The following is a 14,593-nucleotide window of genomic DNA, read 5'->3' on the forward strand; positions in this document are numbered from 1 at the left end:
GTACAGAAACAAACAGACCGGCGGAACGGGAAATCGAGAACAAACAAATAATAACTCGAAATAATTCCCCGATCAGTCACCGCCCAACTAAATCGATGCATCAATGGAAGAATTCCTGGACTTGTGACGGTTGCCCGTTCGGACTGTCTTATCTGCGTTCGACCCTTTCCTATCAATCGCGGGCTAATCATCTCTGAAATCCCCTCATTGCAATTTGATAAACTCGTTTTTCATTTTAGTACTTGAGCTGTATTGAAGAAAGATTTTTTTATTTTCAATATCTGTCAATGGTTCGGTTTTCGTATAAATAAAGGTGCCCTCGCCAGCTTGATGTAATCCGAGTGATTTGCTCCGACGGAAATAAGTGAAAATTGTAAACTTGTACCGGCTTTAAAAGCTTTGTTTACACATTCGTGCACTTTTTACATTTGATTGTATATATATATAAACATATATGCTCTCTTTATGAAACGACTTCTATAGCATTTAGGTCTCTTCGTTCTTCCGTTGGTAAAATTTGGCAATGAAAGGAATGATACTCGCGGCGCTTGTTTGCTGGGTGTTTGTAGCGGAAGTGGAGAGTCACGGACGCCTTATGGACCCACCGGCCCGTGCAAGCGCCTGGCGGGCAGGATTCCCGACACCCCGAAACTACGACGACAACGCCCTGTTCTGCGGAGGATTTGCGGTAAGCCATGCGTAAACATTTGTGATGTGTGGACAGCATGTCTTGTTTCCCTTCTTCATGTTTTTCATGCTTAGTAATGTCGATTCGACTAAGCAGGAATATGCTTATTATTTTTGCACAAACCACCCACCACATAAATTAAATTTTCTTTATTTCTTGCTTGTTTTGATGTACGTGAAGTTAGCGGCCTAGCGGCGTGAAGTTAGCGGCCTAGCGGCCTAGCGGCGTGAAGTTAGCGGCCTAGCGGCGTGAAGTTAGCGGCCTAGCGGCGTGAAGTTAGCGGCCTGGCGGCCTAGCGGCGTGAAGTTGGCAGCCTAGCGGCTTAGCGGCCTAGCGGCCTTATTTTTTTTTTGCTATTTCCAAGCAATTGTTAATGCGTTTTTTTTTTAAAACACTGATAAATCAAAGTTTTTTATTCATATAGGTACATAGCGGCCTTAAATTGTTATCTATTCAGAATATTTTTCTTTACCTTTTATTCTAAAACAATTTTAAATTAACTGTTTTATTAATCACATATTATCACTCTGAAGCGTTTTTTACTTTTTTAAAAAAAAAATCGATCGAGCACTTCAGCGGCCAAGCGGCGTGAAGTTAGCGGCCTAGCGGCCTAAAATGGTTTCCTATTTCAAAGCATGTATTCATGCTTTGAAATAGGATGCCATATTAGGCCGCTAGGCCGCTAACTTCACGCCGCTAGGCCGCTAGGCCAGGCCGCTGAACTGCTTGAACGATATATTGTAAAAAATGTTGAAAAAACTCCATCGATTTGAAATAGGATGCCATATTAGGCCGCTAGGCCGCTAGGCCGCTAACTTCACGCGGCTAGGCCGCTGAATCGCTGGATCGACTTTTTTGAAAAATGTTGAATATCGATTCAGATTTATAACTTATGAATAAAAACAGCAAATAGTTCATTGTTTTAGAAGAGCAGGCATGTTTGCGTGCTTTAAAATATATAAATGTTTGATCGACTATTTTGTAAAAAATGTTGAAAATCGTTTCAAATTGATATTTTGTGCATAAAAACAGTTAATATATCATTGTTTTAGAAGAAAAGGCATGTATACATGCTTTGAAATAGGATGCCATATTAGGCCGCTATGCCGCTAACTTCACGCCGCTAGGCCGCTGAACTGCTTGATCGACTTTTTTGAAAACCGCTTCAAAATGATAATTTGTGCATAAAAACAGTTAATATATCATTGTTTTAGAAGAAAAGGCATGCATACATGCTTTGATATAGCTAGACCGCCAGGCCGCTAACTTCACGCCGCTAGGCCGTTAGGCAAATGAGCTGCTTGAACGACTTTTTGGAAAAAATGTTGAAAATCGCTTCAAAAGGATATTTTGTGCATAAAAACAGTTAATTTATCATTGTTTTAGAAGAAAACGCATATAAAAATGCTCTGCAAATAAAACAAATTATGGCCGCTATGTTAATATATGAATAAAAAACATTGACTTATCATTGTTTTCCAAAAAATAAACGCATGAACAATTGCTTTGAAGTAGGGAAAATTAAGGCCGCTTGGCCTCTAGGCCGCCGACTTCCCGCCGCATAATCACGAAATCACCTGAGGTACTCTCTTGATTGCAAGATCACGCAACGCTCGAGGTACTCTCTTGCTTGCAACATCACGCACCACTCGAGGTACTTTCTTACTTGCAAGATCACGCACGACTCGTGGTACTCTCTTGTTTGCAAGATCACATGGTACTCTCTTACTTGCAAGATCAAGCACCACCCGAGGTACTCTCTTACTTGCAAGATCATGCACAACCCGAGGTACTCTCTTGTTTGCAAGATCACGCACTACCCGAGGTACTGTCTTGCTTGCAATATCACGCACCACTCGTGGTACTCTGTTGCTTGCAATATCACGCACTACCCGAGTTACTCTCTTGCTTGCGAGATAACGCACTACACAAGGTACTCTCTTGCTTGCATGATCACGCACCACTCATGGTACTTTCTTGTTTGCAAGATCACGCAATACCCGAGGTACTCTCTTGCTTGCAAAATCACGCACCACTCGAGGTACTCTCTTGTTGCCAAGATCACGCAATACCCGTGGTACTCTCTTTCTTGCAAGATCACGCACCACCCGAGGTACTCTCTTGCTTGCAAGATCACGCACTACCCGAGGTACTCTCTTGCTTGCAAGATCACGCACCACCCGTGGTACTCTCTTACTTGCAAGATCACGCACTACCCGAGGTACTCTCTTGCTTGCAAGATCACGCACCACCCTTGATACTCTCTTGTGTTCAAGACCACGCACTACCCGGGCCGAGGTACTTTCTTGCTTGCAAGATCACGCACTACCCGAGTTACTCTCTTGCTTGCAAGATCACGCACCACCCGTGGTACTCTCTTGTGTTCAAGACCACGCACTATCCGGGCCGAGGTACTCTCTTGCTTGCAAGATCACGCACTACCCGAGTTACTCTCTTGCTTGCAAGATCACGCACTACCCGAGTTACTCTCTTGCTTGCAAGATCACGCACCACCCGTGGTACTCTCTTACTTGCAAGATCACGCACTACCCGAGGTACTCTCTTGCTTGCAAGATCACGCACCACCCGTGGTACTCTCTTGCTTGCAAGATCACGCACCACCCGTGGTACTCTCTGACTTACAAGATCTCAATATCCAAAAGGATAGGACAGGCAAAGTACTATTAGGTAAAAGGCACATTTTGAGACAATGTCTTCGATTCAGCGTTACATTACGTATAGCAACGTTTTGCTACAAATCTCAGGGCTGGTCGCATATATTCCAAAATGTATGGATTTATTTCTTATGTTTTTAAATTATTTCCTTTTATAATCAACCAAGCACAAATAATATCATATGAAATTAAACACTCTGCGTTTGGTGTTTTTCAGTTGATGTTTGAATTTTTTCCCATATTAATCACGTATCTTAATGTGATTTTAACCATTAAGTTAGGTAGCCATTCTCATAAATGTAAAGATACATCTCTCTCTCTCTCTCTCTCTCTCTCTCTCTATCAACACAATAAAAACACACGTGTGAATTGCATTATCTATAGAGCATTGAACGGTCTAAAACATAATCATAGAAAGAAAGAATAGTAATCAGAAAAGCAGCGCCTCACTTCATGACGAAAACAGAGTTTAAGATGTTCAATATATAGAATTTAAGCCGTATTGAATCTCCTAAAAAAAACCATGTTTTTATGCTAACCGTCACCGGCATTTCATAAATGACACCGATAACCCGAAAAAAATACTTTGAACAAATTACCAAATTGGGGACAACCCATGTTCTAGTGTTTGTTTGACTTTGCCATCCGACCTCTTAAGAGTTCTTATGCTGATAAGTCCTGTTCACTTGGAGGGTGTCCCGGCGCTTGGCTGGTGACGGGCCGTCCGCTATGGCACGCCGCAATGCGCTCACACTAGAAGCCTGTAAAGCTGATTGATCCGCACGTATGTGTCTGTGGGAGAGACATGCGGTCATATTAAGTAAGCGGTCTCACATTTCTGCGATTAAAGCCAGGCATATCCAACTTACAACTTAAGCGTTACCCGGGTACATGATCACCCCATACAGACATTTAAATCACAACTGTGTTGTAGTACATTTTTATGTGATAAAATGATTATCAAATACTTACCTATCATGAGTACAAGATATTTTAAAACCAGATTTTCATAAATTAACAGGTAGACCTAGTAGAAATTTGGAAATAAATAAACTGTACTTGCATGGTCTATTTTCAGAACCGGATGAACCAGGGAAATAAGTGCGGTGTGTGCGGGGACCCCTACAACGGTCGACGGGAGAATGAGGCGGGCGGCAAGTTCGCAACTGGAACCATTGTCCGCAAATACAAGGTCGGGTAAAAAACAACCCAGAGCAGAACACATAGTAAAAGAGCATTCGAGACAAATTTGAACAAGAAATATCTTTTAAAGAAAACAACAGCGACGATGAAATGATGTTTGCTATAAATTGAAAAGTAGCATATTGGTCTCTTACACCGGCAACTTTGCAAATTTTAGAAGATTGACGGGGTTGTTTCGATTGGTTTTCAATTTAACTAAACTTAAATCAAGCCATTTAAAATTTCGTGCATTTTGTTTCTAATGACATATGCATATTGTTTCTAGTCGATATTAAACACTTAAGGTTCAAATATGCAAGAAGTTTTATTATTAAAAAAACCTACGATTAATTTGTATCAGTAAAGGTATGGCTTTGGTTCCCCGCTTGCGTTGTTTGCGCTGCGATGCAACAATCTAACGTGAGCGACTGTTAACTAGGTACCATAGTTATTATTACACAAAGGTAGAACCTACGCAGTTTGAAGTTCACCATTCGATTATTATTTTTTAATAGATGGGTCAGGTGGTTACAATGAAGGTGGATATAACTGCAAACCACTTCGGCTGGATGGAGTTTAGAATCTGCCCCAACAATAACGTCAACGTGCCCGTTAAGCAAGCATGCCTCGACAAGCACGTGCTGCAGAGAGCTGATGGACAAGGCACAAAGTGAGTGCGTTTTCATTGATGAGATTACAAAACACCACGTGCACGTGTACTTGTATGTCAATACACCACGTACACGTGTACTTATATGTCAAAATACCACGCTCACGTGTACTTATATGTCAAAACACCAAGTGTACGTAAACTTGTATGTCAAAACATCAAGTGTACGTGTACTGGTATGTCAAAACAGCACGTTAACGTGTACTTATATGTCAAAACACCAAGTGAACTTATATGTCAAAACATCAAGTGAACTTATATGTCAAAACACCAAGTGAACTTATATGTCAAAACATCAAGTGTACTTATATGTCAAAACTTCAAGTGAACGTGTACTTATGTGACAAAACACCACGTACACGTGTACTTGTGTGTCAAAACCCAACGCGCACGTGTACTTATATGTCAAAACAGCAAGTGTACATGTACTTATATGTCAAAACACAACGTGAACGTGTACTTATATGGCAGAACACCAAGTGAACATGTACTAATATGTCAAAACACCAAGTGAACTTATATGTCAAAACATCAAGTAAACTTATATGTCAAAACACCAAGTGAACGTGAACTTATGTGTCAAAACACCACGCGCGCGTGTACTTTCATATCAAAACACCACGTGCATGTGTACTTATATGTCAAAACACCAAGTAAATGTTTACTTATTTGTCTAACTACAAGACTGACATGTACAAGTTGCAGTTGAGTTTAAAATCATTTCTTTATCCGTGAAGTATCCTGTGAAGGCTCGTTGGCCAATTTATGGATCCTATTATAGGTGTTCACATCATTACAAATACACCATTTTGCATTACTCTTTGATGAAAAATATATTTCCAAAAATGATTTTCAAACAATATCATTATATTTCCAGGGAGCCAATAAACGATAAGCGGACGGGTTACTGGAACATGGACTTCCGGTTGCCGGCCGGCATGACCTGCTCACAGTGCGTTATCCAGTGGAAGTACCACGCAGGTATTATGCACACGCTTTGTAAACCTTGAATGTTTAATAGCTGTTTGATTATTTTTATGATCGTGAGAACAAATATGTTTCTGTTCTAAATTTCAACATTAATGTCAATATTTATTGCAACAGCAAACAGTTGGGGTGTCGGATCAAACGGGGAAGCGTGCGTAGGCTGCGGGGAACAGGAGGAGTTTTACGGCTGTGCGGATGTTGCCATAGAAGCGGACGGCGCTCCCCTGCCGCCTGTCACACAGGTGCCACCACAAACGACCGCTGCTCCGCCCAAAACCACCAGGCCGACAACCACGAGGACGACGCCTACCACTACCACACCTAGACCAACAATGACCAATGTTCAGAAAGAAACTACGGTGTGTGCTTTTATCCCAGCGACACTTCAGGGCCTATATTGTCATCAAATAAGAGCTATTACTTTTTCAGAAAGAACGTAAACATTAAAAAAATGCCTAAACTGGATGAGTCTCAAATGAGATGTTGCGTTAGTCGGATATTTTATTGTGTTGAATTCTGTCTAACATAAAAATTAATGTACAATTTCACTGATTTTAGATATGTTAGTTTTACCGATAAATATGTTATTCTTTTATCAGAGGTTTTTCATCGGTGCCCGTGTGGACGGCGACTGTTACGCTATCAACCTGTGGAAGGGGGACCCGACCCTAGACCAGTGGTGCGTGGAGAACTGTGCCCAGGGCAGGTGCCCAGCATATGGATGTGCCTGTAACGACGCAAGTAGCACCGACACTACCAGACGCACCACAACCACCACGACAACAACGACACCTAGACCAACAACAACACCGACAACAACAACGACGACCACGACGCCGCGGCCCACAACAACCACGACAACAACAAGAAAGATAACTACTACCGTAATAACTCTTTCGATTTCAAATATACACGCTCCCTTTCGACATAGCAAGTTTGAAACTGTTGATGCTTGCAAGTATGCACAGTTATCAACAGAGAACTGCCTATTTGTTTCAAGATAAAAACTCAAACAAAAAAATACATGTTAATGTTTATCATTTCCTTCAATGAAATTACCATTTTTCAGCCGACAACGACGACGAGCACTTCCACGGCGGCTCCCGGAAACGGACAGATGACGTATGTGACCAGATATGTGTGTAAGGCCATCAACCTGTGGGCCGGAAACCAGTACCTCGACAGGTGGGCATTGAAATACGGTGTAAAAATTTTACTACGTTTTCGAAAAAAAATCTTAGAGGAACAAAACACCCATATAGTTATTTAATATCAGTAAATGTTTCCACCATACACGTTTTCGCTAAGAATATGTTTGTGTTTAGATGGTGCGCGGACTCGTGTGCACGCGGGAATTGCCCGGATGACTCGTGCAAGTGTTCGATGGTTCAGCAGGTGATGACAGTCCCCACCACCAAGATCGTGTTCCCCATGTCAACATCTGCCCCTACCAAGCCACCAACCCAGCCGGACACACAGCCACCTACCACCCATGGCGTCCAAAACACCCGGGTCTGTCGGGCCCTCTCACTGTGGGAGGGAATCGATGTCTTTGACAGATGGTATAACTTATCGTTATGTTATATGTGCAGTTGTGTATGACATCATCTCCAGTGTAGTCTTGTTTGGAGTCTTACCACGACTGTTTCAGCCGCATTGCTCCGGTTTTAATATATTGGTACACAGTTGCAATTATGTTTAAGTGACACTCGTATTTAAAATCAATACATACTCAAATATAACAAAACTAGATTTTGAGAGATAATGATTTAACTGCGTACTAAATAATGCATTTATGGGAAATATACACTACTGATAACAAGATTGTAACCGTGTATTTGATAGCTGAAAACTCACAAATATCAAATGATTGGTGGGTCCTTAACTATCTACAGTGATCAATTAACGTCTCATCAGGCAGAAAAAACTTGTTTTTTTGCATCTTTCTTTCAAATTAAACACGATATCCTTCAAAAGAACCATTGTTTTTTTTATATGTTTCACCCTTTTGGGTAAATTAGATTAATTGCATTAATTGTGGTACATCGTATTTGGGAGTAAGAGTGCATCTTTAATAATTCAACAAAAAGAGTTGGACAGAAATCATGCTATAATGCAGCAGACCTTCAAAATATTGAAGATTGACGGTAAAAGTTTATTGCAGGATGGAAATATTGATATGAGCTTTACCATTCCATACAATTATGTTTCTAGGTGTACGGAGAACTGTATAAAGGGTGACATATGTCCACCAGAAACATGTGAGTGTACAGACAGCGCGCTCTTCCCAATGTCGACCACGACCGCCGCAGCCCGCCCCAGCACGACCGCCGCAACCCAACCGGCCAACGCGCGCTCCGGCAGGTGCGAGCCAAACGGCATTCTTGGAGGGGCGTACTGGAGCCAGTGGTGTCAGGACCAGTGTGACCGCGGCTACTGCGCCGTCGACCAGTGCATCTGCTACCAAAACTGACCGAAAATCGAAGATCTGAAACAGTTACAATAGAAAGAAACAAAAACAATATAGTGAAAATAGCGACCTATTGATTGTTGATACTTGAAGAGTGTCATGTGTATCATATTTTATAAGAAAATAAAATTAAAATTTATTTCAATGTGACCATGAACGGTGTTTGCTTTGCCATCGCTGATGTAACTGTCAATCCCCGATAGTCCATCATACAATTGATATCGTACAATTCATAATAAAACTGTCCGCAGAAATGTCTCCAATTGGTTACAACATTATTCAAAACTATTTTTTTGTTTAAAAGAAACCACTCGCTATCACATAATATACCACAAACACTGTGATTACTTTGACATACATATGGTAATTATTCAAAAAATGCTCACATAAATGCAAGTGAAAGATTAATTATGAGCTTACATGGTGAGTGCGCAGAAGCAATCACGTGGCCACAAATGTAAAAGATCACAATGAGTTTAACACAACGCGTTACACCAGCTCATTAGAACCTCATACATAATCTTGTTCAGAACAAAAAGCTGTTTGTAGCATCAGTAAGAGATCACCTGAGTTGCTTTTTTATAAAGTCATATTTAGCTCGCACTGGAGCTAATAATGTGCACATATATTTACTCATGTAGCAAACGAACACAGTGTGTGTATACCACGTGATAAATTACGTCATAAATGCTACATCAGAAGGCAAATTTTGCTTAAAATGAAGACTTAAATCAAAGATAACTTTTCTTTTACAACACCATTTTAAATGAAACAAAGAACAGTCTATGCCGCTTAGGGAGCCTCGCCTTCGTTAAATTACTAGAGTTTGACAAGGTGATTAGTTTCATTAAACACTTCGACAAACCTGTTTCCAAAATAATGTTTTGAAAATGCTCCGTCAGACGGCCGTATTGTGAAAAGGTTTGTCGAAGTGATTTAATACGCTCTCAATCAAACTCTGGTTAACGACCGAAGGCGGGGCTCCGTAAGCGGCGTAGACTGCGCTATGTTTCATTTAAAATGGTGAAGAAATAGGAAAGTTATCTTTGTTTAAAGTCTTCAATCGAAGCAAAATATTGCCTTCCGACGTAGCATTTATGACGCAAATCATCACGTGGTATACACACACTGGAACATGTTTTCGTCAATACATCTGAAATATGTACGCGTACGAAACTGAAGCAACTTGAATACATACAATTACTATCTTTTGTCATTTCAACCTGTCTTTAGCAATTGACATATTGTTGGTGATTAAGCTGCATTATTTATTTAGCTAAGATAAATTGTCATTGAAACAAAAATTAGACTAATTTTACTTTACAGCATTTAAGAGTGTGTTGGTGTTTTGTTGGTAGTTCGTTCTCCCACATGACAGCCACGGTGGCGTTGGACATTGTCGTCATGACAAAATGTTGAACACTGATTAAAACTAGTTAAGACTACACCAGTGACACTAGCAATACGTCTTCTTTGTTGACCAACTATCAGGTCAAAATAGATGATTACTTGTGTTCCTTGACTAAAGGACGAGCGTTGTCATCTGCAAGCAAGGCTTTTGTGTGTTATGGTTCATGCATAGTATAAAAATTCAGGTTCACAAGAAAAAGGATTTTTGCATATTTAAATATTGTGTAATCTAAGCAGAAGCGCCGATATCCGCGTACTACTTTCAGCACTGTTACATGAGTATGAATCTTACGTCACAAACTAATCGGACAAGTTATTTTCTTTCAAATTTGCTATTAACGGCCAATATATTGACGTTACGACCAATAAGTACGGCACGTAGAACGTCGACCAATATGGTATTTAAAGGTAAAATAAACTGCAATCCCATTAGTTTATAAATAATTTCAGCCCTCATTTTGGAAACTGTCAAAATGTGACCTCCCTTATAGATTTTCGTCGTCTGTTACACACAGAAATGTGCCAAAAAACGGAACACGCAATTTCACGAAGCAGTAAAACATGTCCGGATTTTGTTTGCCTCCATGTTCAATAGAATCTATTATTTAAGACTTTTCTCAACTCATTTCGAGTTTTAAAGTGGCGTTAAGTCGACTTGCTGCAAAATGCCGCCTGAAGGTTTTCACTGAAACACCATCTTTACATGAATGCAAAAATTCATACTTTCCGTTTTCTATGGCATAGAGAGGGTAAAGCAATGATGTTTTTTGTTTTCATTTTTATTTAATTGTCTCTAAAAGTCTAAATTGATCAATCTTATTTGTTTCCCACATCTGCTTCTCCATGTAGAACGGTAACGTTTCCAGAGCATACGCACGTCCTGGCAAGCGTTTAATATAACCATTATTTAATTTTTATAAAACTTCATTAATTACATGTGTAAATTTTTTCAACGTAAAGCAAAGCTTGATTTGAAGTTCTGTTAAAACTGTTTTAAGCGTTTTTTTGCAATAAGAAATCAAAACGTTATTTCATACTTCTTTCACTCGAAATCACCTTTACTCATAACAAATTTAGCCATGTAATGATTTGAATTTATAAAAGGTGCCATCACCCACACGATTTAACACTTAATCACGCAAGAAAGTCCATGAAGATCCCATTGCCTTTCCATAGTTTTTACCTAAAATTTCAAAATCCATAATTTTTCATGATTAAAAGCTGGAAGTCACCAATATTTTGATGGGGCAGGGAGGGGGCGCGGGGCAATACTGGTCAAGCGACACATATGTAAATAGTTAGCGGTAAGCCTGGGTTGACCATTAACAAGCAAAGATCACTTAATACATTACCTATATATATATATCATATAGTCACTTGACCAATTTACTCGCAAACTAACAATGATTTCTGGTGATTCACGATCCCCACCCCCACCCCGACTTAATTAATGAAAAGAAAGTTCCACTTGTGTACTAAACATAAAACAGCGTTAGAAAAAAATTACATTTTTAATGAGATATATAAAATTGTTTAAACGTAGCAACTTTGTGTTTCGATTAAGTGACCACATCCGAGGTAGGCATACAAACAATGCGATGAAAATGTAAACCAAAAAAGTAGATCAAGCATGTTAAGTCAGTTATTTTAAGTCCTAAACCATCCAACTTTAAAACCTTTGAAAATGGAAAGTAGACAATAGTCTGAGACGGTATAACCATGCTTTGATTCAATGGCAAATGTTAGAAAAAATGACAAAAGTATTTAACACTGAGAAGTCACTTATTATTATGAATGTTGTACTTTGCCTTACATCTAAAGTCAGGAGACCAACACAATGTCAACAAGTTCAATATTAACGACCGATTAATTTTAGATTCGACCATTAAAAATGCGAATATATCACTTTGACTTTTTATATGGAAATACACAGAGTTATGTTTTCCAAAATACTGAAACGCCGTTGGTCCCAAAAGAATTTAACCACTATACAATGTTGCTAACGCAAACGCAAGCAAGTGTACGGTAACGTGCACTTCTGTACAAGCCTGGAAAACCAACTCATGTGTAAAGTCGGCTCTATCCATAAACGATTTATTTTGTATTTACAACAGTTATTGATGGTTTTGTTGTTTGAATGCTCACTATTTGAGTTCACAAACATCCGCTAGCTTGTATTTTAAGTTCAACAAGGACTGGATTAGAAACAAAGAAACAAAACACATGTGAGGTCAAACTGCAAGTGCTTAAAATCAATTCCTGATCCTATGTGACGGAGCTCATAGAGTCGGCTTTATAATTTAATAACTACCGGAGTTTTTCAGATTCAAATTAAAATGTGTAATTAAAAAAGTAAAAAATAACACGATGTGGTCAATGTCAATGTTTTGTCTAGCGACATTATCGCTCGTGCTGTTGATGTGCGTGTCTCATGTGTCGGGCTCGGGAGCACTGTACGACCCGCCAAATCGCGCCGTCATGTGGAAATACGGGTTCCCCGTCAAGAAAAACTACAACTATATGCAGCTAAACTGTGGGGGTGAAAGGGTACGTACAGTTTTATAAACACACATACCGTGGTTGGGGTACGTACAGTTTTATACGTGTATGATTACACTTGACAATTACACATACCGTGGTTGGGGTACGTACAGTTTTATACACGAATGATTAAACTTGATAAACACACATACCGTGGTTGGGGTACGTACAGTTTTATACACGAATTATTACACTTGATAAACACACATACCGTGGTTGGGGTACGTACAGTTTTATACACGTACGATTACACTTGATAAACACACATACCGTGGTTGGGGTACGTACAGTTTTATACACGAATGATTACACTTGATAAACACGAATACCGTGGTTGGGGTACGTACAGTTTTATACACGTATGATTACACTTGATAAACACGAATACCGTGGTTGGGGTACGTACAGTTTTATACACGAATGATTACACTTGACAATTACACATACCGTGGTTGGGGTACGTACAGTTTTATACACGAATGATTACACTTGACAATTACACATACCGTGGTTGGGGTACGTACAGTTTTATACACGAATGATTACACTTGATAAACACACATACCGTGGTTGGGGTACGTACAGTTTTATACACGAATGATTACACTTGACAATTACACATACCGTGGTTGGGGTACGTACAGTTTTATACACGAATGATTAAACTTGATAAACACACATACCGTGGTTGGGGTACGTACAGTTTTATACACGAATGATTACACTTGATTAACACACATACCGTGGTTGGGGTACGTACAGTTTTATACACGTATGATTACACTTGACAATCACATATACCGTGGTTGGGGTACGTACAGTTTTATACACGAATGATTACACTTGACAATCACATATACCGTGGTTGGGGTACGTACAGTTTTATACACGAATGATTACACTTGATAAACACACATACCGTGGTTGGGGTACGTACAGTTTTATACACGAATGATTACACTTGACAATTACACATACCGTGGTTGGGGTACGTACAGTTTTATACACGAATGATTAAACTTGATAAACACACATACCGTGGTTGGGGTACGTACAGTTTTATACACGAATGATTACACTTGATAAACACACATACCGTGGTTGGGGTACGTACAGTTTTATACACGTATGATTACACTTGACAATCACATATACCGTGGTTGGGGTACGTACAGTTTTATACACGAATGATTACACTTGACAATCACATATACCGTGGTTGGGGTACGTACAGTTTTATACACGAATTATTACACTTGATAAACACACATACCGTGGTTGGGGTACGTACAGTTTTATACACGAATGATTACACTTGATAAACACACATACCGTGTTGTGGGTACGTACATTTTTATACACGAATGATTACACTTGATAAACACACATACCGTGGTTGGGGTACGTACAGTTTTATACACGTATGATTACACTTGATTAACACACATACCGTGGTTGGGGTACGTACAGTTTTATACACGTATGATTACACTTGATAAACACACATACCGTGGTTGGGGTACGTACAGTTTTATACACGAATGATTACACTTGATAAACACACATACCGTGGTTGGGGTACGTACAGTTTTATACACGAATGATTACACTTGATAAACACACATACCGTGGTTGGGGTACGTACAGTTTTATACACGAATGATTACACTTGATAAACACACATACCGTGGTTGGGGTACGTACATTTTTATACACGAATGATTACACTTGACAATTACACATACCGTGGTTGGGGTACGTACAGTTTTATACACGAATGATTACACTTGACAAACACACATACCGTGGTTGGGGTACGTACAGTTTTATACACGAATGATTACACTTGATAAACACACATACCGTGGTTGGGGTACGTACAGTTTTATACACGAATGATTACACTTGATTAACACACATACCGTGGTTGGGGTACGTACAGTTTTATACACGAATGATTACACTTGACA

At 39.6% G+C, this 14,593-nt stretch overlaps 2 protein-coding genes across 2 annotated transcripts in view; both read left to right on the plus strand.

The window, feature by feature from the left end:
• Positions 1-315: 315 nt before the first annotated feature.
• LOC128232010 (mucin-2-like) lies at positions 316-8,822 on the plus strand. The gene is made up of 9 exons (XM_052945339.1): positions 316-688; positions 4,442-4,555; positions 5,061-5,215; positions 6,093-6,196; positions 6,320-6,561; positions 6,802-7,086; positions 7,272-7,387; positions 7,528-7,764; positions 8,417-8,822. Exons 1-9 carry the CDS (start codon positions 524-526, stop codon positions 8,673-8,675), a joined length of 1,677 nt encoding a protein of 558 aa, XP_052801299.1. The 5' UTR covers positions 316-523; the 3' UTR covers positions 8,676-8,822.
• A 3,389-nt stretch (positions 8,823-12,211) lies between these two features.
• LOC128232821 (uncharacterized) overlaps positions 12,212-14,593 on the plus strand; it is a 14,173-nt gene continuing 11,791 nt past the window's right edge. Inside the window, exon 1 of the mRNA XM_052946572.1 lies at positions 12,212-12,629. Coding sequence (XP_052802532.1) covers positions 12,450-12,629 — 180 coding nt within the window. The 5' untranslated portion in view covers positions 12,212-12,449. The remainder of the gene's footprint in view (positions 12,630-14,593) is intronic.

This window comes from Mya arenaria, chromosome 4, assembly GCF_026914265.1.
Source record: "Mya arenaria isolate MELC-2E11 chromosome 4, ASM2691426v1".
Classification (NCBI taxonomy): Eukaryota; Metazoa; Mollusca; class Bivalvia; order Myida; family Myidae; genus Mya; species Mya arenaria.

Coding starts and splice junctions, on each gene's coding strand:
- LOC128232010 (XM_052945339.1), top strand. CDS start 524: ATGAAAGGAATGATACTCGCGGCGCTTGTTTGCTGGGTGTTTGTAGCG. Junction 5,216..6,092: donor GCTGATGGACAAGGCACAAA/GTGAGTGCGTTT, acceptor TTATATTTCCAG/GGAGCCAATAAACGATAAGC. Junction 7,765..8,416: donor ATCGATGTCTTTGACAGATG/GTATAACTTATC, acceptor TTATGTTTCTAG/GTGTACGGAGAACTGTATAA.